The 25,685-nt window shown below is 57.6% G+C and overlaps 1 protein-coding gene across 2 annotated transcripts; it reads right to left on the reverse strand.

Annotated features, from left to right (window-relative positions):
- Nucleotides 1-11,646: 11,646 nt before the first annotated feature.
- LOC135457892 (nestin-like) lies at nt 11,647-22,441 on the reverse strand. Of its 2 annotated transcripts, XM_064732698.1 has the most exons (5): nt 21,378-22,441; nt 19,862-19,986; nt 18,926-18,999; nt 13,160-17,368; nt 11,647-13,129 (listed from the first exon to the last, which is right to left on the reverse strand). In XM_064732698.1, exons 1-5 carry the CDS (start codon nt 22,188-22,190, stop codon nt 12,405-12,407), a joined length of 5,946 nt encoding a protein of 1,981 aa, XP_064588768.1. In that variant the 5' UTR covers nt 22,191-22,441; the 3' UTR covers nt 11,647-12,404. The 2 variants fall into 2 exon arrangements, with proteins under 2 accessions (XP_064588768.1, XP_064588767.1); XM_064732697.1 differs by having other exon boundaries at nt 11,647-17,368.
- Between the last annotated feature and the right edge of the window lie 3,244 nt (nt 22,442-25,685).

Genomic DNA, 25,685 nt, shown 5'->3' on the forward strand with positions numbered 1-25,685 from the left:
GGACAGTGGGGGGGGTCAGGGTCTCTCCTCCAGCACCCCCCCCCCCCCAAAGGCTGCTCAGGCATTTCTGGTGCCCCCCTGAGCCCCCACTGTGGCCTCAGGCTCAGCTGGGGTCTGACCAGGGACCCTTGGAGGAGGAGGAGGAGGAAGGTTCCAGAGGTTCTGGTGGGCTTTGGGGGTGCTGGGACCCCCTCCCCGCACTCCAGCCCAGCCCTGCTGCCCCCCCCCAGACACATTTGGCCAGGCTGGGCCCCTCTGGCTCCCGGGGGGTTCAGGGTGGGCTGGGGGGTCCTGCAGGGATCAATCCCCCCCCCGGCTGTAACCCAAGCCCTGCAGCAGCTGCTGCCCCACAGGAGCCCCGGGGCAGCTGAGCCCGGAATCCCGGAGAATTCCAGCCTGAGGTGCCCCGGGGCACTGGGAGGGGCCCCCGAACTGGGAGTGGGGGCTCTGAACTGGGAATGGGGCCCTGAACTGGGAATGGGCTCCCCGAACTGGGAATGGGGATTCTAAACTGGGAATGAGGGCTCTGAACTGGGAGTGGGGGCTCTGAACTGGGAATGGGGGCTCTGAACTGGGAATGGGGCCCTGAACTGGGAATGGGGCTCTGAACTGGGAATGGGGGCTCTGAACTGGGAATGGGGCCCTGAACTGGGAGTGGAGGCTCTGAACTGGTAATGAGGGCTGTGAACTGGGAATGGGGCCCTGGACTGGGAATGGGGGCTCTGAACTGGGAGTGGAGGCTCTGAACTGGGAATGGGGCCCTGAACTGGGAATGGGGGCTCTGAACTGGGAATGGGGTCCCTGAACTGGGAATGGGGATTCTAAACTGGGAATGAGGGCTCTGAACTGAGAGTGGGGGCTCTGAACTGGGAATGGGGGCTCTGAACTGGGAATGGGGTCCCTAAACTGGGAATGGGGTTTCTAAACCGGGAATGTAATTTCTAAACTGGAAATGGGGTCTCTGAACTGGGAATGGGGGCCCTGAACTGAGAATGGGATTTCTAAATTGGGAATGGAATGTCTAAATTGGGAATGGGATTTCTAAACTGGGAATGGGATCTCTAAACTGGGAATGGAGTTTCTAAACTGGAAATGGGGTTTTGAAAATGGGAATGGGCTTTCTAAACTGGGCACATGGTTCCCAAATGGGGAATGGGCTCTTTGAACTGGGAATGGGGTTTCTAAACTGGGAATGGAGTTTCTAAACTGGAAATGGGGTTTTGAAAATGGGAATGGGCTTTCTAAACTGGGAATGGAATTTCTAAACTGGGAATGGGGTCTCTGAACTGGGAATGGGGTTTCTAAACTGGGAATGGAATTTCTAAATTGGGAATGGGGTTTCTAAACTGGGAATGGGGTCTCTAAACTGGGAATGGGGTTCCTAAACTGGGAATGGGGTTCCTAAACTGGGAATGGAGTTTCTAAACTGGGAATGGAGTTTCTAAACTGGGAATGGGGATTCTAAACCAGGCAACCAACTGGGAACAGAGTCCCCAAGCTGGGCACAGGGTTCCCAAACTGGGAATGGGATTCTTAAACTGGGAATGGAGTCCCCAAACTGGGAATGGAGTCCTTAAACTGGGTACATGGTTCCCAAACTGGGAGTGGGCTGTGTAAAATGGGAATGGGGTTTTTAAACTGGGAATGGGATTTCTAAATTGGGAGTGGGGTCCTTAAACTGGGAATGGGGTCTCTGAACTGGGAATGGAGTCCTCAAACTGGGAATGGAGGCTCCAAACTGGGAATGGGGTCCTTAAACTGGGAATGAGCCCCAAACTGGGCATGAGCCCCCAAACTGGGAATGAGCCCCCAGCCCCTCTGTTGGGGACAAGGGGCTGGAGCCAAGGGCCCTTCCTGTCCCTTCCTGTCCCCTCCTGTCCCTCCCAGCTGGATCCGGTGGCCAGCGGTGACTCAGGGCTGGCTGCTGTCACATCCTGTCCCCAGCACGTGCCCCTGGCCTGGCACGGTGCCCCCCAAACCTCCCCTGGGCACCGGGAGCGGGTTTGGCACAGGGCTCAGGGCCAGCCCTGGGTGGGGGGACACAGCCCCACTGTCCCAGTGCCACCTGTGCTTGTCCAGCTGTGCTGAGTCACCTCCACGCTCGCTGTGCCCACCCCGGATGTGCCCCAAAATCAGGGGGGGCTCTGGGGGGGCTCATCCTCCCCCCACCCTCAGCTCATCCCCACCCTGGCTGTGGCTGGGCCCGGGTGAGAAGGGAAACTGAGGCACGGTGCTGGTGTGTGGGAGCTGGATGGGGTTTCTCCCCAGCCCGTGTGCCCATGTGTCACACCCTTGTGCCACACCCCCATGTCCATGTGCCACCCCCGTGTCCCTGTGCCACACCCAGTGCCCATGTGCCACACCCCATGTCCCTGTGCCACACCCAGTGCCCATGTGCCCATGTGCCACACCCATGTCCCTGTGTCACACCCAGTGTCCCTGTGCCACCCCCGTGTCCCTGTGCCACACTCAGTGCCCATGTGTCACACCCATGTGCCACACTCCTTGTCCCTGTGCCACCCCCATGTGCCACACCCCATGCTTGTGTGTCACACCCATTTCCCTGTGCCACACCCATGTGCCACGCCCCGTACTTGTGTGTCACACCCATGTCCCTGTGCCACACCCATTTCTCTGTGCCACACTCTGTGTGCTCCTGCGCCACCCCCAGTGTCCTTGTGCCACCCCCATGTCCCTGTGCCACACCACTGCCCACACCCGTGTGTCACACTCTGTGTCCTTGTGCCACACCCCGTGTCCCTGTGCCACCCCCATGTCCCTGTGCCACACCCATGTGCCACACCCTGTGCTTGTGTGTCACACCCTGTGTGCTCCTGTGCCACACCCCATGCCCCTGTGCCACACCCATGTGCCACACCTATGTCTGTGTGCCATACCCCATGCCCCTGTGCCACACCCCGTATGCTCCTGTGCCAATCCTGTCTCTGCGCCACACCCCGTGTACCACACCCAGTGTCCCTGTGCCACACCCTGTGTGCTCCTGTGCCACACCCATGTGCCACACCTCATGTCCCTGTCCCACACCTGTGTGCCACATCCTGTGTGCCACACCCCGTGCGTCCCTCTGCCACCCCCCGTGTTCTCTTGTGCCAAACCCATGTGCCACCCCCAGTGTCCCTGTACCACACTCTGTGTTCCCCTGTGCCACCCCCGTGTCCTTGTGCCACAGCCATGTGCCACACCTATGTTCCTGTGCCACATCTGTGTCCCTGTGCCACACCCCATGTGCCACACCCCTGTGCCACAACCGTGTCCCTGTGCCACATCCCGTGTGCCCCTGTGCCACAGCCCGTGTGTACCTGTGTCACACCTCATGTCCCTGTGCCACACCCCGTGTGCCACACCCAGTGTGTCCCTGTGCCAATTCTGTGTCCCTGTGCCACACCCATGAGCCATACCCCACGTGCTCCTGTGCCAATCCTGTGTCCCTGTGCCACCTTCCCCGTGTGCTCCTGTGCCACACCTGTGCGCCATCCCCCTTGTCCCTGTGTGCCACACCCCTGTGCCACACCCAGTGCCCATGTGCCAATCCCATGTGTCCCACATTCTGTGTCCCTGTGCCACACCGGGGACAATCATCAGCCCAGGATCGGGGAAACGTTGTCCCAGGGGGAATTTGTGCCCCCAGGAATGGAAACACCAACCCGGGGTGGGGAGGATGAATCAGTTTGGGAATGGGAAGGGACCCCCAGAAATCGGGGTGCATTGTCCCAGGGATCAGGGTGCATCACCCAGGAATTGGGGTGCATTGTCCCAGCAATCGGGGTGCACTGTCCCAGAAATCGAGGTGCATTGTCCCCAGGGATGGGGGTGCATCACCCCAGGAATTTGGGTACATCACCCCAAGGGATTGGAGTGCATTGTCCCAGAAATCGGGGTGCATTACTCTGGGGGTGCATCACCCAGGAATCGGGGTGCATCACTCCGGGGGTGCATCACCCAGAAATCGGGGTGCATCACCCTGGGGGGGCATCACCCATAAATCAGGCTGCATTGTCCCAGGAACTGGGGTCCACCACCCAGAAATCGAGGTGTATCCTCCATCAATCGGGGTGCACTGTCCCAGGGATTGGGGTGCATCCCCCATCAATCGGGGTGCACTGTCCCAGAAATCGAGGTGTATTGTCCTCAGGGATCGGGGTGCATCACCCCAGGAATTTGGGTACATCACCCCAAAGGATTGGAGTGCATTGTCCCAGAAATTGGGGTGCATTACTCTGGGGGTGCATCACTCCACGAATCGGGGTGCATCACTCAGAAATCGGGCTGCTTTGTCCCAGAAATCGGGGTGCATCACCCTGGGGGTGCATCACCCATAAATCAGGCTGCATTGTCCCAGGAACTGGGGTCCACCACCCAGAAATCGAGGTGCATCCTCCATCAATCGGGGTGCCCTGTCCCTGGGATAGGGGTGCATCACTCTGGGGGTTGTATCCCCCATCAATCGGGGTGCACTGTCCCAGCAATTGGGGTACCTTATCCAGAAATCGAGGTGCACTGTCCATCAATTGGGGTGCCTGTCCCGGGGGGGATGCATCGCCATCAATCGGGGTGCATGTCCATCAATTGGGGTGCCCTGTCCTATCAAAATCGGGGTGCCCTGTCCGGGGAGGGATTCATCCGCCATCAATCGGGGTGCACTGTCCCAGAAATGAGGTGTATTGTCCTCAGGGATCGGGTTGCATCACCCCAAATGGATTGGAGTGCATTGTCCCAGAAACTGGGGTGCATTACTCTGGGGGTGCATCACCCACGAATCGGGTGCTTGTCCCAGCAATCGGGGTGCATCACCCTGAGGGTGCATCCCCATCAATAGGGTGCACTGTCCCAGCAATTGGGGTACCTTATCCAGAAATCGGGGTGCACTGTCCCAGCAATCGGGGTGCACTGTCCGGGGATCGGGGTGCACTGTCCCATCAATCAGGGTGCCTTGTCCCGGGGATGGGGGTGCATCCGCCATCAGTCGAGGTGCCCTGTCCGAGGGATGCCCTGTCCCATCAATCGGGGTTCACTGTCCGGGCATTGGGGTGCCCTGTCCCATCAATCGGGGTGCATCCCCCATCAGTCGGGGTCCATCCCCCATCCACCCCGGTGCCCTATCCCGTTTCCATCCCCCTCCCGCCGCTGACGGACGGCTCCAGACGCGCATTCCCGGCGCGGTTGCCCCGGGCTCGGCCGCGGGCAGCACCGGCCCCGCCCGGGGCTGGCAGCAGCTGCCGCCGGTCGGGGGCACGGCCGAGGCTGCGGGGTCACGGCCCGGCAGCTGGGCCGGCCCCCGGGCCCCCCGAGCCCCCCGAGCTGATCGCAGCCGCCGGGAGCTATTCCCGGCTCTGACCCGGTGAAGGGCGGGCAGGGAGGGGACCGAGACGAGGTGGCACGGGAGGGGACAATGCTGTGGGGAGTGGGGATGTCACCCTGGGGTCACACACAGAGCCCTGCTCTGCTCTCCAATTGGGATTTTGGGGTCCTGTGACTATCAGACATGAAACAACACGAGCATACACATTGCTGTTTTCAAGGCAAAAAAGAGAGAAATTTAATGCTAACTCCAGCATTTATAGATTTCTGAAAGTGACAGTGGGTTGGAGGGTGACAGTGCCACCTCTCCAATGACACCAGACAATCCAGTTCATTAAATTTCTCTTCTATAAAAGAATACAAAACAGTTATTTACAGAAAGTGTGTGAGAAAGTTCCTTACAAGAATGTAAACATCAAAAAGCTCAGAAAATGTTAAAAAATCAGAGCAACAGGGGTCCCTATGAAAAAGGCATGTTGTGGTAGTTGATGTCCCTTAAGGGGTCCACTGCCTGTCTGTTTCTCCAAGCGGTTAATTTTGGAGGTGTGTACACACAATAACTCAGATTGGGGCTAACGAGGAGCTCTCATTGCTATTTTAATAGCAAAAAAAACAGAAAAAATGCTAACTCCAGCATTTATAGATTTCTGAAAGTGACAGTGGGTTGGAGGGCGACAGTGCCACATCTCCAATGACACCAGACATTCCAACAGTCCATCAAGTTTCTCTCCTTCTATAAAATAATGCAAAACAATAATTTATTTACGGAAAGTGTGTGAGAAAGTTCCTTACAAGAATGTAAACGTCAAAAAGCTCAGAAAATCTTAAAAAATCAGAGCAACAGGGTCCCTATTAAAAGGATTGTTGTTATTATCAGTGTCCCTATTAAGAGGATTGTCCCTGCTGTAGCAGCTTCTTCAAGCCAGGTCTAATGAGCTCTTGGAGGTTTATAACACACCCAAGATAACTCAGCTACCCTTGGAGGCATAAAAATCAGCAGGATGGCTTCTGTTGCATTGCTAGAAACAAAAATGTTTAATAAAAAGCAAAATAACAAACAGAAAAACCAAGCTAAGTGCCAGAGGTTCTTGCTCTTAGTGAAACACCTTACAAAAATAATTAATTTCTTTGTTCACATTCTTTTCTGGTTAATTGAGTTTATTTAATCCAGGTGAGATTTTTTGGCTTCTGTTTGATTAGCTATCTTTAAATTTGAACAAAAATTTACATAAATTTTAATTTATAAAAAAAATTATAAATTTGAAGAAAATTTGAATTCCCCTAAGTCCTACGAGGTGTCTTTTCACTTAAATGGAAGAGAGAAACTTCTGAGCTTCTTTCAAATACTCAAATCTCTGCCCTGATTGGTTTGACCACAAAAAAAACTCACTTCCTTTTCAAACCAGGACATTTTTTTATGAAGGAACAAAGGATAATTTCACCACTCCATCCACAAGGAGCTCACTCCCACCGCGCATCCCCCTCGGCTCTGGCAGCCCCAATTTTGGGGAGGGGGCAGCGGGGGCCGCCCGAGCCCCTCCCGCTGTATTTTTAGCCCTTTCCTTATAAGGTTCCCACGAATTTTGGGAGCTGAGAGAGGGATGAAGTCATGGCTGAGGTCATCCCGCCTTCCCCCGCCTCGCTCACCCCACAGGGAGCTTTTTGTGCGGGCTCCATTGAAATCCCCCGGCGCAGGCGGGCAGGAAACAAAGCCCTGCCCTGGCTGGCGGGGGGCCAGGCTGCGGGGGGGCTCCAGGGGCTCTCAAAGCAACAATTGGCAGCTCCCACCCCTCAGGACCCCCCCTTTGCACACTGCTGTTTGCTGGGTGTGAGCGGGGTTTGAGTGCAGGGCGCTTGCACTGCTCTTTTCAGCATCCCCAAAATCAGCGTGGTCCCCAAAATCTGCCTGTGTGCACCCAGTGGGTGCTGCCCTGATAGGGTCTGATGGGGTTTGGGGTCAGGGGATTGAGTCATGGGGGCACCCGTGTCCCCCCCAGGGTCATTTTGGTCCTCCCAGAGTCATGTTTGGTCCCCCCAGGGTCATGTTTTGTCCCCCCAGGGTCATGCTTGGTCCCCCCAGGGTTGTGTTTGTCCCCCCAGGGTTGTGTTTTGTCCCCCCAGGGTTGAGTTTGGTTCCCCCAAGGTCACATTTGGTCCCCCCAGGGTCACATTTGGTACCCCCAGAGTCACATTTGGTCCCCCCAGGGTCACATTTGGTACCCCCAGAGTCACATTTGGTTCCTCCAGGTTGTGTTTGGTCCCCCAGGCTGTATTTGGTCCCCCAGGGTGTGTTTGGTTCCCCCAAGGTCAATTTGTCCCCCAAGGTTGTTTTGTCCCCCAGGGTTGTGTTTGGTCCCCCCAGGGTTGTGTTTGGTACCCCTTGGATCATGTTTGGTCCCCCTAGGGTTCCGTGTTTGGTCCCCAAGGTCATGTTTGGTCTCCAGGGTTGTGTTTGTCCCCCAGGTGTTTTGTTCAGGGTACTTGTCCCCACAAGGTTGTGTTTGGTCTCCCCAAGGTCACATTTGTTCCCCCCAAGGTTGTGTTTTGTCCCCCCAGGATCGTGTTTGGTACCCCCAGGGTTGTGTTTGGTACCCCTTGGATCATATTTGGTCCCCTCAGGGCCACATTTGGTGCCCCCAGGGTCACGTTTGGTCCCCCAGGGTCACATTTGGTCTCTCCAGGGTTGTGTTTGGTCCCCCTAGGGGTGAGTTTGGTTCCCCCAAGGTCGCATTTGGTCCCCCCAGGGTTGTGTTTGGTCCCACAGGGTCACGTTTGGTCCCCCAGGGTCATGTTTGTCCCCCAGGGTTGTGTTTGGTCCCCCCAGGGTTGTGTTTGGTCCCCCCAGGGTCGTGTTTGGTTCCCCCAGGGTCCCGTTTGGTCCAGCCAGGGTCATGTTTGGTGCCCCCGGGGTTGTATTTGGTCCTCCCAGGGTTGTGTTTGGTCTCCCCACGGTTGTGTTTGGTCTCCTAGGGTCACGTTTTGTCCCCCCAAGGTCCCGTTTGATCCCCCCAGGGTCGTGTTTGGTCCCCCCAGGGCTGTATTTGGTCCCCACAGGGTTGTGTTTTGTCCCCCCAGGATCGTGTTTGGTGCCCCCAGGGTCACATTTGGTACCCCAGGGTTGTGTTTGGTACCCCTTGGATCATGTTTGGTCCCCCTAGGTTCGTGTTTGGTCCCCCCAAGGTCATGTTTGGTCTCCTAGGGTTGTGTTTTGTCCCCCCAGGGTCATGTTTGGTACCCCCAGGGTCATGTTTGGTCCCCCAGGGTTGTGTTTGGTACCCCCAGGGTTGTGTTTGGTCCCCCCAGGGTCACATTTGGTCCCCCCAGGGTCATGCTTGGTCCCCCCAGGGTTGTGTTTGGTACCCCCAGGGTCACCTTTGGTCCAGCTGTGGTCACACAGTGCTGGGGGACAGCCCAGGTCCCACTGGGAACACTCCTGATCCCACTGAGGACGCTTGATCCCATGAGGGACATCCTTCATCTCACTGGGAACAGGCTGGGTCACATCAGGGACACACTCTGTCCTGTTGGGGACACTCTAAGTACTGTTGGGGACACTTTGTACCCCATCAGTGACACCCTTGCTCCTGCTGGGACACACTCAATCCCTTTGGGGACATTTGCAGTCCTGTTGGGGACAGTCTTGCTCCTGTTGGGGACATATTTGGTCCCACCAGTGACACCCTTGCTTCTGCTGGGACATGCTCAATCCCTTTGGGGACACTCTCACTCCTGTTGGGGACATTCTCAATCCCTTTGAGGATACCCTCAGTGCTGTTGGGGACATTCTCAGTCCTCCTGGGGACACTTTCAGCCCTGTTAGGGGCACTCTCTGTCCTGTTGGGGACATTTTCGCTCCTGTTGGGGACACTCTTGGTGCTTTTGGGGACACCTCTGTCCTGTTGGGGACACCTCTGTCCTGCTGGGGACATTCTCGGTCCTGTTGGGGACACTCTCAGCCCCTTTGGGGACATTCTTGGTCCTGCTGGGGACACTTTTGCTCCTATTTGGGATATTTTTGGTCCTGTTGGGGACATTTTCAATCCCTTTGGGGACCCTCTCTGTCCTGTTGGGGACACTCTCGGTGCTGTTGGGGACATTCTGGGGACATTCTCGGTGCCGTTCCCTCAAAGACCCCGGCAATGTCCCCCATCCCCCCGGCTGCCTCCGAGCCTTCACCGCTTCCTCCCCTCCTCCTCCTCCTCTCCTCCTCCTCCTCCTCCTGCTGCGGGAGGAAGGCGCTCCCCTCCCCCGCCATCTGCGCCCCCCGATCGCTGTCAGCGCCGCAGGAATGCGGATTCATTTCGCCAGGAATGTCACCCCCCGCACGGCCCGGGCCGTCTCCGTCTCCTCCTCCTCATCCTCCACCCCCTCCCCGGGACCCCCCCCAGCTTTGGGGACCCCTCGGGGGGGGCTCGGGGGGCGCCGCTGCCGGGCCGTGTGATGGAACGCAGGCTCGGCGCCTGATTAAACTCATCAGAAGGGGATTTTATTTTTTTTTTTATCTTAGGGTGTTTGGATCCGTTGGAGTTTCACCTTAAAAGGAATCTGTCGCCTTCAGCAGAGGAGGGGGCCGGGGGTTTTTCGGGGGGAGGAAGGCAGCTCGATGTCGGCTTCTTATCGCTCCTGGCTCTGAGCATCCCTGGGCACGGGAAGCCCCGAGCTAAATCGGGCACGGCGCGATGCTGAGCAACCCCGTGGGTGCCAACCGTGCCAGGGCCAGCCGAGTCACCGTGTGCCCTGTCCGGCTGTGACTCAGCCCTTTGCCAGGCACAAAGGAGCTCGTTCTTTCAGCTGAGCGCTGATTTATGCGCCTCTCCCCACGCCCGGCTGCACAACGGGGCGATTGAGCCCCTCGCAGCCTCCCTGTGCCCACTGCCCTCCGGTTCGGGGGGTCCCCATGGGGTTCTGGTGGCTCCCAGGGCCGGGATGTGCGGGTGGTTCAGTGGGCATCGTGCCCACACCGGGCTCGGGGCACTGCCAGGCTGGGCTGGGTTGGCATCCCGGCCGCTGCTGTTGGCAGCCCAGGAGGAAACTGGGGGAATTCATGGGCAGCAGAGAGTCTTGAGGGGTGTCTGTGGAGCTCCAGGGTGGGGAGGCAGCGCCTCCAGGGGTGACAGGGGTCTGGGGGTGGGGGAGCATCGCAAAGGGATGGGGTCTGTAAGCCCAGGGGGCTGCATCACCATGAGAATGGGTGAAAATCCTTCTGGGGGCTGCATCAGCCTGGGAATGGAGGAAAACCCTCCTGGGGCACTGCCCTGGGGGCTGCAGCACTCTGGGAATGGGGGAACATCATCCTGGGGGCTGCATTGCCCTGGGGATGGGGGAGAATCTTCCTGGGGGTGTCACCCTGGGAATGGAGGAGAATCCTCCTTCGGGGCATTGCCCCGGGGGACTTTATTGTCCTGGGAATGGGGAACCTCCTCTTGGGGACATTGTCCTGGGGGCTGCATCACCCTGGGGTCTGCATTGCCCTGGGAATGGGGAAACCTTCTCCTGGGAGCATTGCCCTGAGGGCTGAATTGTCCTGGGGGCTGCATCACCCTGGGGGCTCTATCACCCTGTGGTGTGCACCACCCTGGGAATGGAAGGAAACCCTCCTGAGGGCATTGCCCTGGGGGGCTTCATCACGCTGGGAATGGGGAAACACCCCCCTAGGGGCTGTATCACCATGGGAATGGAGGAGAATCCTCCTGGGGGTATTGCCCTGGGGGCTCCATCACCATGGGAACGGGGTAACACCACCCTGACGGCATTGCCCTGGGGCTTGCAGCACTCTGGGAATGGGGGAAGACCCTCCTGGGGCCATTGCCCTGGGGAGCTGCATCTTCCTGGAGGCTCCATCACCCTGAGAATGGGGGAACATCCCCCTGAGGATTGCATCACCCTGGGAATGGAGGAAAATCCTCGTGAGGGCATCACCCTGGGAATGGGGGAACATCCCCTGGGGGCATTGTCCCGGGGGGGCTGCATTGTCCTGGGGGGCTGCACCACCCTGGCACTGGAGGAGCATCATGAGGCTGCAAACAGGTTACAAACCCTGCCCACCTTCTGCCACCCTCCCTCCATCAGCTCCTGGTTGAACTCCAGGGCCTGCTCAACCATTTCCATGGCTCTGGGGGCTGCACCATGCAGGGATTGTGGCCATGAAACTCCAGGGCTGTGCATTGTCCCAGAGATGGGGCAGCACCATCCCACCCATCCTGCACCCTCGATCCTGCCCCCAGGATCCCCACCAGGGCACCATCCCAGCCCCAACCAGCCTGGAAATGCAACCCCCCCATCAGTGCCCTCCCCTGCCCCAGAGTGAGGAGAGCAAGTCCTGAGGGGAGGATGAGGCTTTATTAAATTAATTTTGGGTACATCCAGCGTGGCTCAGTCCCCAGGGTCAGGCTGGGGAGCCTGGGGTGATGTACCTCAAAATGCCGAGTCCCAGGGTGCAGTTTGGGGGGGGCCCTAACCTCCAGCTGGACGTCCTGGAGGAATTGGAGAGGGAATCTTGCAGGGAATGAGGAAACACAGAGTTTAAATTAAATACAGCAGAGCAACCCACCCAGGAGGAAACTGGAAATGAAGAGGGGATCCCAGAGCAAACATGAGAATTTGGGTGGGCTGTGAGGGGTGCAACAGAACTTGGTGGTTCTTCACTCTGAAATGGGGTGCAAAAAATCCACACAAACATGTTAAAAACCCAGGGTCAGCCTGGGGTGATGTAGCCCAAAATGCTGAATCCCAGGGTGCAGTTTGGGGGAGTCCCTAAGGTCCAGCTGGACGTCCTGGAGGAATTGGAGAGGAAATCTTGCAGGGAATGGGGAACCACTGAGTTTAAATTAAATACCAGGTGGGTTCCTCCAGGCAACCCACCCAGGAGGAAACTCAGAATGAAGAGGGGATCCCAGAGCAAACGTGAGAATTTGGGTGGGCTGTGAGGGGTGCAACAGAACTTGGTGGTTCTTCACTCTGAAAAGGGGTGCAAAAAATCCACACAAACATGTAAAAACCCACGGGGAGATGGGGAAGCATCAGGACGGGGTGGGATAAGGGGGAACAATGGGGTTCTGGCAGGAAGGAGCCACCAGAAGGTTCTGTCACTCGTCCCCTGAGGAGCAGGGCTGCCGCTGGGCTGTGGGGCTCAGGACATCCTCCTCACCCAGAGCAGGGGACACGGGGCTCAGCTGCTTCCCCCTGAGGCTGCCATCCCCCAGCCTGGTGGCAGTGCCATCCCCAGGGCTGGGGATCTGTGCTGGCAGCACCCCCGAGGGCTCTGAGAGGGTTTCCTGTGCCGGGGCCGTGCTGGAGGTGCCGTTCAGCAGCTCCTCGGTGAATTCGGGCAGCTCCTCCAGGCTGTGCGGGCGGTGCAGCCCGTTCTGAGCCCGGAGCTCACCCTCCTGCATCACCTCCGGGGCCTCCTGCACCGTGGGCTCCTCCTCGCTGGAGGAGGACAGGGAGGAGCCTTCCTCTGCATCCTGGGAGAGCTCGGGGTCTTCCTCTGCATCCCTGGGGAGTTTGGGGTGTTCCTCTGCATCCTGGGGGAGCTCGGGGTGTTCCTCTGCATCTCGGGAGAGTTTGGAGTCTTCTTCTGCATCCCAGGACAGCTCGGGGTGTTTTCCTGCATCCCGGGACAGCTCTGAGCCTTCCTCTTCATCTCGGGACAGCTCGGGATCTTCGTCTGCATCCCGGGAGAGCTGAGAGTGTACTTCTGCATCCTGGGAGAGCTCGGGGTGTTCTTCTGCATCCCGGGAGAGCTGAGAGTGTTCTCCTGCATCCTGGGAGAACTCTGAGCCTTCCTCTGCATCCTGGGACAGATCAGAGCCTTCCTCTGCATCCCGGGAGAGTTTGGAGCCTTCCTCTGCATCCCGGGAGAGCTGAGAGCATTCCTGGGCATCCAGAGACAGCTCGGGGTGTTCGCCTTCACCCTGGTAGAACTCAGAGCCTTCCTGGGCATCCTGGGGGAGCTCGGAGTGTTCCTCTCCATCCCAGGACACCTCAGGGTGTTCTTCTGCATCCCGGGAGAGCTCAGAGCGTTCCCCTCCATCCCGGGACAGCTCTCTCGTGCCAGGACCCTGCCCAGCCTCTGCCACCCTCGCCCCCATCAGCTCCTGGTTGAACTCCAGCGCCTGCTCAACTATTTCCAGAATCCCCGAGGCTTTCATGATCTCCACGGGCAGCTCAGCTGTGTCAGGGATGTCTGGGGTCACCTCTGGAGAACCTCCCTGCCCCAGGCTCTCACTGCCCAGGGCTCCCTCCTCCATCCCTAGCTGCTCTTCCAGGGGCTGCTCTGCTCCATCAGGCCCTGCCTGGGCCTGGAGCTCTGCTGTGGCCTTGGTTGGGTCATGGGGAGCCATGCTGGGCTCATCCTCATCTTCCTCCTCCTCCTCCTCCTGCCCCGCCAGTCCCAGGGTCCTGGCATCCCCCTCCAGCTCAGCTGTGCTGTGGAGCTCCTCATCTGGATCCTCTGGGTGCTCTGGTCCCTCCCAAGCTGCAGAGCCTGTGGCATCCTGGGTTGGCTCACCAGAACCTCCTGCTGATGGTTCCACCACCCCCAGACAGTTTGGATCTTCTTCTGGGCCTTCTTCCAGCTCAGCAGTGTCCTCTTCATCATTTGGCACCTCAGGTTCCTCAGTGGGCACCTCCATATCTGCTTCAGCAGCCAGATCTTCTGGGTGCTCTTCTGCAGAGCCTGTGGCACCCTGGGCTGGCTCACCAGAACCTCCTGATGATGGTTCCATCACCCCCATAGAGCTGGAGTCTTCTTCTGGGCCTTCCTCCAGCTCAGCAGTGACCTCCTCATCCTCTGGCACCTCAGGTTCCTCAGTGGGCACCTCCATACCATCATCTAGATCAGCAGCCAGATCTTCTGGGTGCTCTTCTGCAGAGCCTGTGGCACCCTGGGCTGGCTCACCAGAACCTCCTGATGATGGCTCCACCACCCCCAGACAGTTTGGATCTTCTTCTGGGCCTTCCTCCAGCTCAGCTGTGCTGTGGAGCTCCTCATCTGGATCTTCTGGGTGCTCTGGTCCCTGCCATGCTGTGGCATCCTGGGCTGGCTCACCAGAACCTCCTGATGATGGCTCCACCACCCCAAGGCAGCTGGGGTCTTCTTCTGGGCCTTCCTCCAGCTCAGCAGTGCCCTCCTCATCCTCTGGCACCTCAGTGGGCACCTCCATACCCTCATCTGCTCCTGCAGCCAGCACCTCCAGGTGCTCTGTGCCCTCCTCTGGCCCTGCAGACGCTTCCCCAGGAGCCCCCAGACCATCTTGGCCGCCTTCAGCTGCGTCCACTTGAATTTCTTCAAAGTCCTCAGGGATCTCGGCTTCCTCTGAGCTGGACACCTCTTGGCTGGGAGCAGAGACCATGAAATAACCTTCCTCTTCTTCAGCCTCCTCTGCCTCCTCTTGTGGCACGCTGGCAGTTGGTGGCTGGTCCCTCCCTTGGGCCTGCTGGGCTGTGGCACACACAGGAGTTGTCCCCGTGGTGTCCTCGCTCTCTGGAGGGTCTGGGCTGGGTGTCCCCATCAGCATCTCCTCCTGGTAGAGGTGCAGGGGGGTGCTGTCGGGCAGGGTGTCCTCCAGCTCCACCCTCCTGCCCGTGCCCACTGCCAGCTCTGGGGTTTTTGGGGTCTCCTCCAGTGCCCACTCACCTGGCACCTGCCCCAGTGCCACCAGCTCTGAGCTCTCCAATTCTGGGGGTTCTGTGTCTCTGCGGGTCTCCTTCAATGCCCACTCGTTCTTCTCACCTGGCACCTGCCCTGGTGCCACCAGCTCTGTGGGTTCTGTGTCTCTGGTGGCCTCCTCCAGTGCCCACTCAGCACTGGCACCTGGCACCTGCCCCAGCTCCCCAGGTTCTGTGGGTTCTGTGTCTCTGGGGGTGTCCTCCAATGCCCACTCAGCACTGTCACCTGGCACCTGCCCTGGTGCCACCAGCTCAGTGGGTTCTGTATCTCTGGTGGCCTCCTCCAATGCCCACTCACCTGGCACCTGCCCTGGTGCCACCAGCTCTGAGCTCTCCAGCTCTGCCAGCTCTGTGTCTCTGGGGGTCTCCTCCAGTGCCCACTCAGTGCTGGCACCTGGCACCTGCCCCAGCTCCCCTGGTTGCCCTGAAGCCTCTGCCAGCTCCTGGCTGTGCCCAGGGGAACCTGGAGGGGTTGGCTCAGGCTGTGCCACGCTGCCCAGCTGTGCCAGCTCAGCCTGTGCCAGCGCCTGCTGCTGCCTCATCTCCTGCCTCCTGGCATCTCCTTCATCATCCTCCTGGGCCTCCTCCAGCTCTGCTGGCCCTGTGCCACCTCTCTGCTCGCTTTCCAGCCTTCCTGCACTGCTCAGGGTGTCACCTGCCCAGGCTGGCTGTCCTGGCCCCTCAGTGTCCCCTGCTGTCACCTGCCAGTCCTCTTGGGCACTGCCATGGTCACCCTCCTGTGCCCAGGGCTCCTCTCCTGGCTCCAGCTCCTCCTGTTCCTCCTCCTCTCCTTCCTGCAGCTCCTCAGGCTCTCCTGGGGCTCTACTGTCCCCCTCCAGGGTCTCACCTGCCTCTCCTGCCCCATGGTCTTCTCCTGCCCCAAGAAATTCTGCCCCAAGATCTTCTCCTGCCTCAGAGCCTTCTCCTACCTTGGAGCCTTCTCCTGCCCCATGGACTTCTCCTGCCCCAAAATCTTCTCCTGCCCCAGAGTCTTCTCCTGCCCCAAGATCTTCTCCTGCCCCAAGGTCTTCTCCTGCCCCAAGGTCTTCTGCTGCCATGGGGTCCTGTCCCACCCCGTGATCCTCCTCTCCCAGCACCTCCCTGCTGGCCTCTCCCTTTTCCCCCTCACCATCTCCCCCTCTGCCTGTCCCCTCCCCTGCCCCAGCATCTCCTCCAGCTCCTGTGGGAGGCTCCTCTGCTGGGATGGCCTCAGGGACACCCTTGGGCTCCTGCTCTGGGCACAGCTCCTGCTCCCTTCCCTGCTCTGCAGCCAGGTCCACCTCACACCTGGGCATTTTGTGCTGCTCAGCCCTTTCCTGCTCTGCATCAGCAAAGTCCTGCTCCAGGTGACCTTCTGTGGGCAGAGCCAGGTGGCTTTGAACGAGGACAGCACCAGCAGCTTCCACTTCTCTGTGGGGACATTTCTCCTCTTGCACTTCTGTTCCTTCCTGCTGGAGATCTCCCTCCTCCTCATCCTCGGAGGGGTGTGAAGGCTGCGTGCTGGGGGTTTGTGTCCTTTGCTCCTCTGGCTTTTCCCAGCTGCTCTCTGTCTGCCCAGGCAGATCCTCATGCCCTTCCTGGGCCTCCATTTCTGCATCCCTTGGGCTCAGCACAGCAGGAACCTCCTCCTCTTCCTCTTCTTCCTCCTCCTCCCATGCTCCCAGATCTTCCTGGCTCCCCAAGGGAGGGTCCACGCTTGGTGGGGATGGAGCTGTGTCCTGCAGGGTGCTGCTCTCCTTAGCCAGCCCTTGGAGCATCACCTCCTCAGCTCTCTCCTCATCCTCAGATCCCTCCTGCCCTTCCCCAGGCCCCTCTGGCACAGCCTTGGTGGGGAAAACAGGGCTGGGAGCACGGATATCCCACGTGGAGCTGGGTGTGGGCTCCTCTTGGGACTGAGCATCATCTCCCATCTCCTTGAGGGCATCCTCCAGCGCCTCGCTGACCAGCTGGGCCGGGTACTGCAGCCTGTGGGCATCTCCCAGGGGCTGCAGGCTGGCACTGCCACTGTCCCCAGAGGCTCTGGGCAGGGCACACTCCATCCCTGGGCTCATTGCTGCCTCATCTCCTCCTGGCCAGGCTGGACCTTCCACCCCACAGCTCTCCTGCTCGGGGGAGAGGGCAAGGGAGGCTCTGCCTGCCTGGGGTGGGCTGGGTGTGAGAGCCCCCAGCCCCCTAACCCTGCTGGTGGCACTGCCATGGAGGGCTGGGGTGGTTTTCTGGAGCTCCCTGGTGATTTGGGGCGTCAGGGTGGCACTTTGGGGCGTCAGGGTGGCACTTTGGGGGTGTTTGGTCACCCTGGGGAAGGGGGTGCAGGGCAGCACCCGCCTGGCCTCGGGGCTCGCTGGTGATGCTTTGCTGCTGCTCAGCTCCAGTTTGAGATCTGAAAAGAGCAAGGAGGAACCATGAGCCTCTCCCAGCCCTGCCCTGGCTGCCTCTCAATGCCCCCTCTCCTATTTTTAACCAGCTCCTTCTTGGAAAGTGGGAAATTCCTCCCTCCTGATGCTGCTGCTCCCGGGGGATTCGTGCCCAGCTGTCGCAGACATCTTTTATGAAAAATTCTTTCTTTTGGATTTTTCCTCCTGAGAAGCTGAGAGGCCTCAGGAATAAAATGTAAACAATGGTTATCTGCTGCTGTGGAATGCAACAGGTGCATCTGTGATTAGCCCATGTTGATTGTTTCTAATTAATGGCCAATCGCAGCCCAGCTGGCTCAGACTCTCTGTCCCAGCCACAAACCTTTGTTATTAATTCTTTTTCTATTCTTAGCCAGCCTTCTGATGAAATCCTTCCTTCTATTCTTTTAGCATAGTTTTAATATAATATATATTATAAAATAATAAATCAAGCCTTCTGAAACATGGAGTCAGATCCTCATCCCTTCCCTCATCCTCTATGAACACTCACACCCAGCTGCAGCCACAGCTGCTGGGCAAAGTGCGCAGGTGACAAAGCTTTCCTTGGGATTTTCATTTTTTTGTTTGGTTTGTTTTGAGGAAAAAGGAAATGCTCAGCTTGTTAGCACAGCCCTCCGTCCTGTGCTGCCCTTCCCATGAAAGGAAGGGAATTAAAAACGAGGCAAAGGAGCAGATAAGGCTGGTGAAGGAGCAGATAAGGCTTATCTGGGCTGTGAGCCCCTGCCAAGAGCCCCCTGGACGCTGTTCACACCTCCCTATCGCTGCCAGGAAGATGCAGGGAAATGTGTCTGAATCCACATTTAACCTCTCCAGGAAAATGCAGGGAAATGTGTCTGAATCCACATTTAAACACATCTAACCCCCACCAGGAAAATGCAGAGAAATGAGCCTAAATCCACATTTAAACCCATTTAACCCCCCAGGAAAAGGTGCCTAAATCCACATTTAAACCCATTTAACCCCCCCAGGAAAATTTGTCTGAATCCACATTTAAACACATCTGACCCCCACCAGGAAAATGTGTCTAAATCCACATTTAAACCCATTTAACCCTTCAGGAAAAGGTGCCTAAATCCACATTTAAACCCATTTAACCCTTCAGGAAAAGGTGCCTAAATCCACATTTAAACTCATTTAACCCTTCAGGAAAAAGTGTCTAAATCCACATTTAAATACATCTAGCCCCCACCAGGAATATGTGTCTAAATCCACATTTAACCCCCACTAGGAAAATGTGTCTAAATCCACATTTTAACCCATTTAACCCCCCCCCCCAGAAAAGGTGCCTAAATCCACATTTAAACACATTTAAGCCCCCCAGGAAAAGGTGTCTAAATCCACATTTAAAGACATCTAACCCCCCAGGAAAATTTGTCTGAATCCACATTTAAACACATTTAAGCCCCCCAGGAAAATTTGTCTGAATCCACATTTAAACCCATTTAATCCCCCAAGGAAAAGGTGTCTAAATCCACATTTAAACCCCTTTAAGCCCCCCAGGGGTGGCACCGGGGGTCCCTTACCTCTGAGCCCGTTTGTCACCCTGAATTCCCCGGCGGGCACCTGCAGGCGGCTGCTCTCGGCTTCCAGCAGCGTCCTGGGGGAGAGCAGAGGGGCTGGGGGTGCTGCAGGGGGCTCCCTGGGCACCCCGGCGTGGGTAAACTGAGGCACGGCTGCCTATGCTGCTATGGACACAGGGCGGGTAAACTGAGGCACGGCTGGTTCTGCTGCTCTGGACACAGGGGGCATCAGGGCAGGTAAACTGAGGCACAGCTGCCTATGCTGCTATGGGCACAGGGCAGGTAAACTGAGGCATGTTTGGTTCTGCTGGACACAGGGTGGGTAAACTGAGGCACGGCTGGATGTGCTTCTATGGACACAGGGCATCAGGGCGGGTAAACTGAGGCACGGGTGCTTGAGGTGCTCTGGACACAGTGTCAGGGTGGGTAAACTGAGGCACGGCTGGTTCTGCTGCTACGGACACGGGGGGCATCAGGGTGGGTAAACTGAGGCACAGGCGCTTGTGGCATCAGGGCAGGTAAACTGAGGCATGGGTGCTTGTGCTGCTCTGGATACAAAGTGGGGAAACTGAGGCACGGCTGGTTCTGCTGGACACAGGGTGGGTAAACTGAGGCACGGCTGGTTCCGCTGCTATGACCCAGGTTATCAGGGCAGGTAAACTGAGGCACGGCCGGTTCCGCCGCCCTGGCACGGCTCGCTGCGGACCCCGAAGGAGCCCCCCTGGCTGCCGTGCCCCCTCCCCTCCCCCCGTGGCCCGGATTAGTGTCCCCGCACGGTGACATCACGCTCGGCCGCGCAGGGCCAGCCCCATTCTCATGCTAATCGTGCCCACGGCCCCTTTGTGCGGGGCCATCTGGAAGGAAGGAAGGGCCGCTCGGGGGGCACGGGGCTGTCCCTGCGGTGCCACCTGTGCCCACCTGTGCCCACCCGGGGCTCACCTGTAGGTCGCCACTTCCAGGCTCAGGGACATCTTGAGGTGCATCAGCTGCTGCCTGTCCTCCAGCACCCGCGCGATCTGCACCCGCAGGCTCTGCTGCTCCTGCTCCAGGGCCTCCATGGCCAGCTGTGGGCACCACAGGGGGGTCAGGGGGCGGTCGGGGTCACCCCCAGCCCTGGCGGAGCCCCCCCGGTCCGCTCATTCCCGCAGGATGCTCAGGGACGAGCCTGGAGCTCAATTTAGCACCAGGGGCTGAGGATGGGGGAGAAGAGCAGGGGATGGGATGAGGGAGGAAAGGCCGGGCTGATTGGGAAAGAAACAACTCCATGGGCAGCTGTGGGCATCACAGGGGGGTTAGGAGGGTCAGGGTCACCCCCAGCCCTTCCTGAACCCCCCCCGCAGGGTTCGGGATCCCCTCAGGATGCTCAGGAATGGGACCGGAGCTCAATTCAGCACCGGGGGCTGAGGATGGGGGAGAAAAGTGAGGAAAGGCTGGGCTGATTCACGGCCAGGTGGAAAAGAAACTACTCCATGGGCAGCTGCGGGCACCACAGGGGGGTCAGGGTCGCCCCCAGCCCTTCCTGACCTCTCCAGCTCCCTGCGGGATTCGGGATCCCCGCAAGATGCCCAGGAATGGGACCGGAGCTCATTTTAGCCCCGGGGGCTGAGGATGGGGCAGAGGGGCAGGGGATGGGAAGGGGGAGGAAAGGCCGGGGTGATTCACAGCGAGGCAATGAACCAACTCCATGGGCAGGGTCACCCCCAGCCCCGCCCGAACCCCGCGGATCTGGCCCGGGCACGGGGCTCGGCTCATCCCCGCAGGATGCTCAGGGACGAGCCCGGAGCTCATTTTAGCCCCGGGGGCTGAGAAATGGGGGAAATGAGCAGGGCTGAAAGGGGACTGGAAGAGGGAGGAAAGGCCGGGCTGATTCACGTCCAGCGTGGGAACGAAACAACTTCCAGGAGAGCAGCGGAGGCGGCGGCATCCTCTGCCCCGGGACACCCAGGGCTGCTCCCAGCAGCTGGAACAAAGGGAGACCCTTCCCCGGGCAGTGCTGACGCCGCTCCCGGGTATTTCCAGCTCGTTCCGCCTCCTCCTCCCTCCGCTGAATGGCTTTTGCAGCTGTCGGGTCGCAGCTGCAGCGAACTCGGTGGGAGTTTTTGGGAGTTTGTCCTTCCCGCACACCGGGGGCTGCGGCTGCCCCAAGATCCGCACCCCGAAACCGGGCAGGGGAGCCCCCGGCGGCTGCTGCTGCTCCGCTGCAGTTTGGTGGCCCCGGGTCTCTGTTGTCCCCAGGGACAGAGATGTCCCCAAGCCGCTTTGCTCTTCCTCCTGCCCTCCCCAGCTTCCTCTGAGCTCATCCAGGGCTACCTCCCTCCCATCCCTGGGGTTTGCTCGCTCTGTTTGCCTCCCCCCACCCATCTCTCGCATCTCTTTGCTCAGGGTCGTGCCCTGTGTGCCCACCCAGCACCCCCAGCCCCTCTGCTGTCCCCTCCCCTGGGGATTTTTCACTCGCCTGGAACTTTTCTGCCTCCCCGCGCTGCTCCTGCCACTGCCGGGCCAGGCTCTCCTCCAGCATCTCCTTGCGAGCTTTGAGCCCCGCCAGGTCCTTCTCCAGGTGCTGCAGCTGCAGCTGGCTCTGCTGGTTGTCCTCCACCGCCTTCCACAGGTTCTCCTTGGCCTGGCACAGGGAACCTTCCAGCTGAGCCACCTCCGCCTTGTAGGTCTCCACCGCCCCTTTCCAGATCTCCGAGAGCCTCTTGGAGTAATCCTCCACCTCCACGGGCTGCAGAGCCACGGGGGCACAGCGGAAACTCTCCAGGCTGTGCGAGAAAGTGGCGATCTCCTGGTCCAGCCCCGCTTTCTCCTCCTCGTGCACCTCCAGCAAGGCTTCCACCTCCTTCTCCAGCTGCACGGCTCTCTCCTTGAGCCAGATCTGCGCTCTCCTCTCCTCCTCCAGCTCCTTCCTGCTCAAGGACAGCTCCTTCTTGGCTGCTTCTCGGGCTGCCTGCTCCTTCTGGCACCTGCTTCTCACCTGCTGCACCTCCTCGTAGAGGTTGTCCCTGGCCAGCTCGGCCGTGCATTTGTCCCTGAAGGCGACATCCAGCGCATCCCGCAGCGCTCGCAGCTCCTCCTCGTACTTGGCCCTCCACGATTCCCCCGACTGGCCGCTCCTGCTGCTCTGGATTTCAGCTCGCAGCACCTCGTTCTCCTCCTCCAGGAACTTCACGCGGGCCAGGTAGGCCTCCAGGCGCTTGTTGAGGTCCCACATCTGCAGCGATTCCTCTCCCAGGGCTCGGGGCCCCGCCAAACTCTCCGTGCTCAGCATGGCCGGGAGGATGAGGAGGGGAGAAGAAGGCGGGGAGGGAAGCAGAGAGTGCCGGCGAGCAGAGGGGAGCGCAGCTATTCATACCCTGCCTGCCGAGTGGGAGGCCCCCGAGACCCGGACGAGCAGCCGCATTTAACCCTTGCACAGCCGAGCCCTCGTGGGCTCCACGCTGAGCTCGGATTTCCCAGCCATGAGGAAGAGCATGGTGCCGCTTCCCACTTCCAAGCCCTCAATCAGGAGGGTGATTTGAGGGCTTGGATCCTCTCCCTAAAGCCCGAGGGCCGTGCCAGGGAGCTGGAGGGCTGCCCTGGGGCTCGGCGAGGAGTTTGGGAGGTGTCCAAGGGCGCTTGGCAGATGCCCAGCCCGGCTGCAGCATCCCTCGGCGGTGGTGGCTTGTGTTGGGGAAGATGGAACAGGAAAGCCTTACAAATGTGATTGTCTGGCAAAAAAAAAAAAAAAAAAAAAAAAAAAAAAGATTTTGAGAATATAGAAATTATAAGTGAGATTGAAATGAAAGCAAGATTTGAGATACCTCAGTTACTGAACAACTGGAAAACAATGGTGTGGCTGGCTGAAGGTGATCCCCTTTTGATGGAACAACACCCTCTGCTTGCAGACAGGCCCAAGGGTCAGAGCAGACCCTACAGCTGGGCAGAAGGGGCCCAAAGAGGAATTTTTAGGGTTTAAAACTACTCCAAAGAGGAGTTTTTGGGGTTTCCAAAGAGCAGTTTTTAGGCTTAGCAGAAGAGGTGCAAAGAGGAGTTTTTAGGGTTTAAAATGTAACACAGTGTGGTAATGCAATGATTCTTATAGGCTGTATGTAAATGCTGTAGGATTTGTATCTTGTACTAGATTGGTTAGTGAGAATTAGAATATTGAACACAGAAGAAGATTTATTGTGTTGTAACGGGAACCTCGCCCTCTTACCCCTTTTACTCTCATGTGCTTTTATTCTCTCACCCTCTCACCCTCTCTCCCCCTCTCTTCTCTCAGCCTGCTCTGAGCTGTGGCTGCAGCTCCCAGCAGGCCCCTGCACCCAGGCCCTTTGCAATGAACCCCAAATCCCAGCAGGGCCCTGCACCCAGGCCCTTTGCAATAAACCCCAAATTCCACGCCCTGGCTTCAGAGATCTCTCGTCTTTGTCCATCCTACAGGCTTGTGAGCCCCATGCTCCCCCAAAACTCGGGGGGCTCGGAGCCCCAGAGGAGCCCCCTGAGGGTCTCACAGCCCTTTAATATAGATATACATCAAAGTTCATGTTGGATCTGATAAATCTTGATGCCCAAGAAATGTTCCATTGGAACTTTGTCTTTCAATAAATAAACTACATTTTTTTGTGGAAAATGAGAGAAAAAAAATGAAGAAAGGATAAAGTTGAGTTCTAGTTCCAAACATCTGTATTAATTCAGATGCTTTGGATTTATATCAGATAAATCAGGTGGTTCCACTATCATCTTTGGGTAAGAAATAAAATAAAGAAAGAGACAATAACAATATAAATAATGTAAAAAGAAATCATTAAAAACCACCCATTTTGAGTTCCTGTTCAAATCAATAATCAAAAATATTGCTTCCCTGTCCTAACTTCAGAGAACCTGGTAATATTTGTTAGGATTTGCATTTTTGATTCTATGACTAGTTAAAAGACCAGATTCCTTAAAAGTCTCTGAAGCTTCATGAAACACAGAGAACATTTATTTCTTTGATCCATTAGCACCTTTCTCTCACAGCCCTGGCGAGGTGATGGCTGCACTGAGGACATCTCTGGGCAGGTTCCTGGATCCATCCTATGGAAATCCCTCTGCAGAGCATCCAGCTGTGCCCAGCTGTGTCCAGCTGTGATCTTCCGTCTTTCCAGATGTGCGGGAGCCCAACGGGAGCAGCTCCTCTGAAACTTGATTTCCGTCAGAGCTTCCACTGACAGGGTCCAGCAGTCCCGGTTGGACATTTTTAATATTTATAATTTTTTTTGTTTTTCTCTCTTTATTTACCCCAGATGACTTCTCTGGGGGAAGGGCAGCGCACTGGCGAGGGGCGGAGATTCACAATTTCAAACTCGGGAGGATTCTGCGAACAAAAGGAGCAGGAAAATGAGGAGAATATCGCTGGGGGAGAGATTTGCCAGCATTTTCTCCCTGGAGACGGTGATTTTTCCCACTGGGAGGGTCCTCAGCAGGGCAAGGAGGACAGGAATGTCTCTTCCCTAGAGGGACAGGCTTCTGGAAAGACAAGCAACAAGACAAGCAACAGTCCCCTCTGCTGGCAAAGCATCTCCAGCATCATGCAGGGGCTGCTGGGGACAGCAGAGCAGCAGCAGCAGCCCCAGCAGGGTCATGGTGGTCCCCAGGGAGGGTCGGGGTTGTCCCTGGTGCCTGGAGGGGGGATGGAAAGGGGATGAGCCGGCTCGGGGGTCCCCAAGGGCATCATCATCTTTCCGGCTCATCTCCGGCCAGACATCCTGTCTGGCTCCTCGGCCTGGCTCTGGTTTGCCTCTCACAGCCAAGATTGGAAAGCTGTTAAGGAGCCCAGGGAGGGCTGAGGTTGGAGAATCGATCTGGGGCCTCGCTGAGGTGATGCTGTGTGTTTGTCGCAGATATCTTTTATGGAAAATCCTTTCTTTGGGATTTTTCCTCCTGAGAAGCTGAGAGGCCTCAGGAACAAAATGTAAACAATGGTTATCTGCTGCTGTGGAATGCAACAGGTGGATCTGGGATTGGTCTCGTGTGATTGTTTCTAATTAATGGCCAATCACAATCAGCTGGCTCAGACAGAGAGCCCGAGACACAAACCTTTGTTATTCATTCTTTCTTTTTCTATTCTTAGCCAGCCTTCTGATGAAATCCTTTCTTCTATTCTTTTATTAGAGTTTTAATATAATATATATCATAAAATAATAAATCAAGCCTTCTGAAACATGGAGTCAGATCCTCATCTCTTCCCCAATCTGAAAACCCCTGTGAACACCATCACGTGTGTTTGTGTCTTCCTCCTCCTCATTTCCATAGCACATCTGCTGTAGAGCTGCCCTTCCTCGCTGCCTGCCTGCTCCCACTTTCCTCCTTCTCACCTGGGATGTCCAGGAGCCCCCAAAACTGCTGCAAAAAGGCCCCCAGTGCTCATGGCTGGGAAGGAGTGAGCAATTCCTTCCTCACTGGCCTTGTCACCCTCTTCCTCCTCCTCCTGCCTTTTGGGGTGCCTGGCCCCTCTGTCTGAGCCAGCAGCAGGGCTCAGCAGGATGGCCCAAATCCTGCAGCCCAGGGAGGGCTCAGGATACCCCAGGATGGGGATTTTGGTGTCCCTGGGGGATGTTTGAGCTCAAGATGCCCCAGGACAGAGATGTTGGTGCCCTTGGGGGATATTTGAGTTCAGGATCTCCAGGACAGGGATGCCCCTGTCACTGGGGGATGTTTAAGCTCAGGAGATGCCCCAGGACAGAGATGTCTGGATCCCTGGGGGATGTCTCAGCTCAGGATGCCCCAGGAGGGGGATGTTGGT

The sequence above is a fragment of the Zonotrichia leucophrys genome, chromosome 25, assembly GCF_028769735.1.
Source record: "Zonotrichia leucophrys gambelii isolate GWCS_2022_RI chromosome 25, RI_Zleu_2.0, whole genome shotgun sequence".
In the NCBI taxonomy this organism is placed as follows: Eukaryota; Metazoa; Chordata; class Aves; order Passeriformes; family Passerellidae; genus Zonotrichia; species Zonotrichia leucophrys.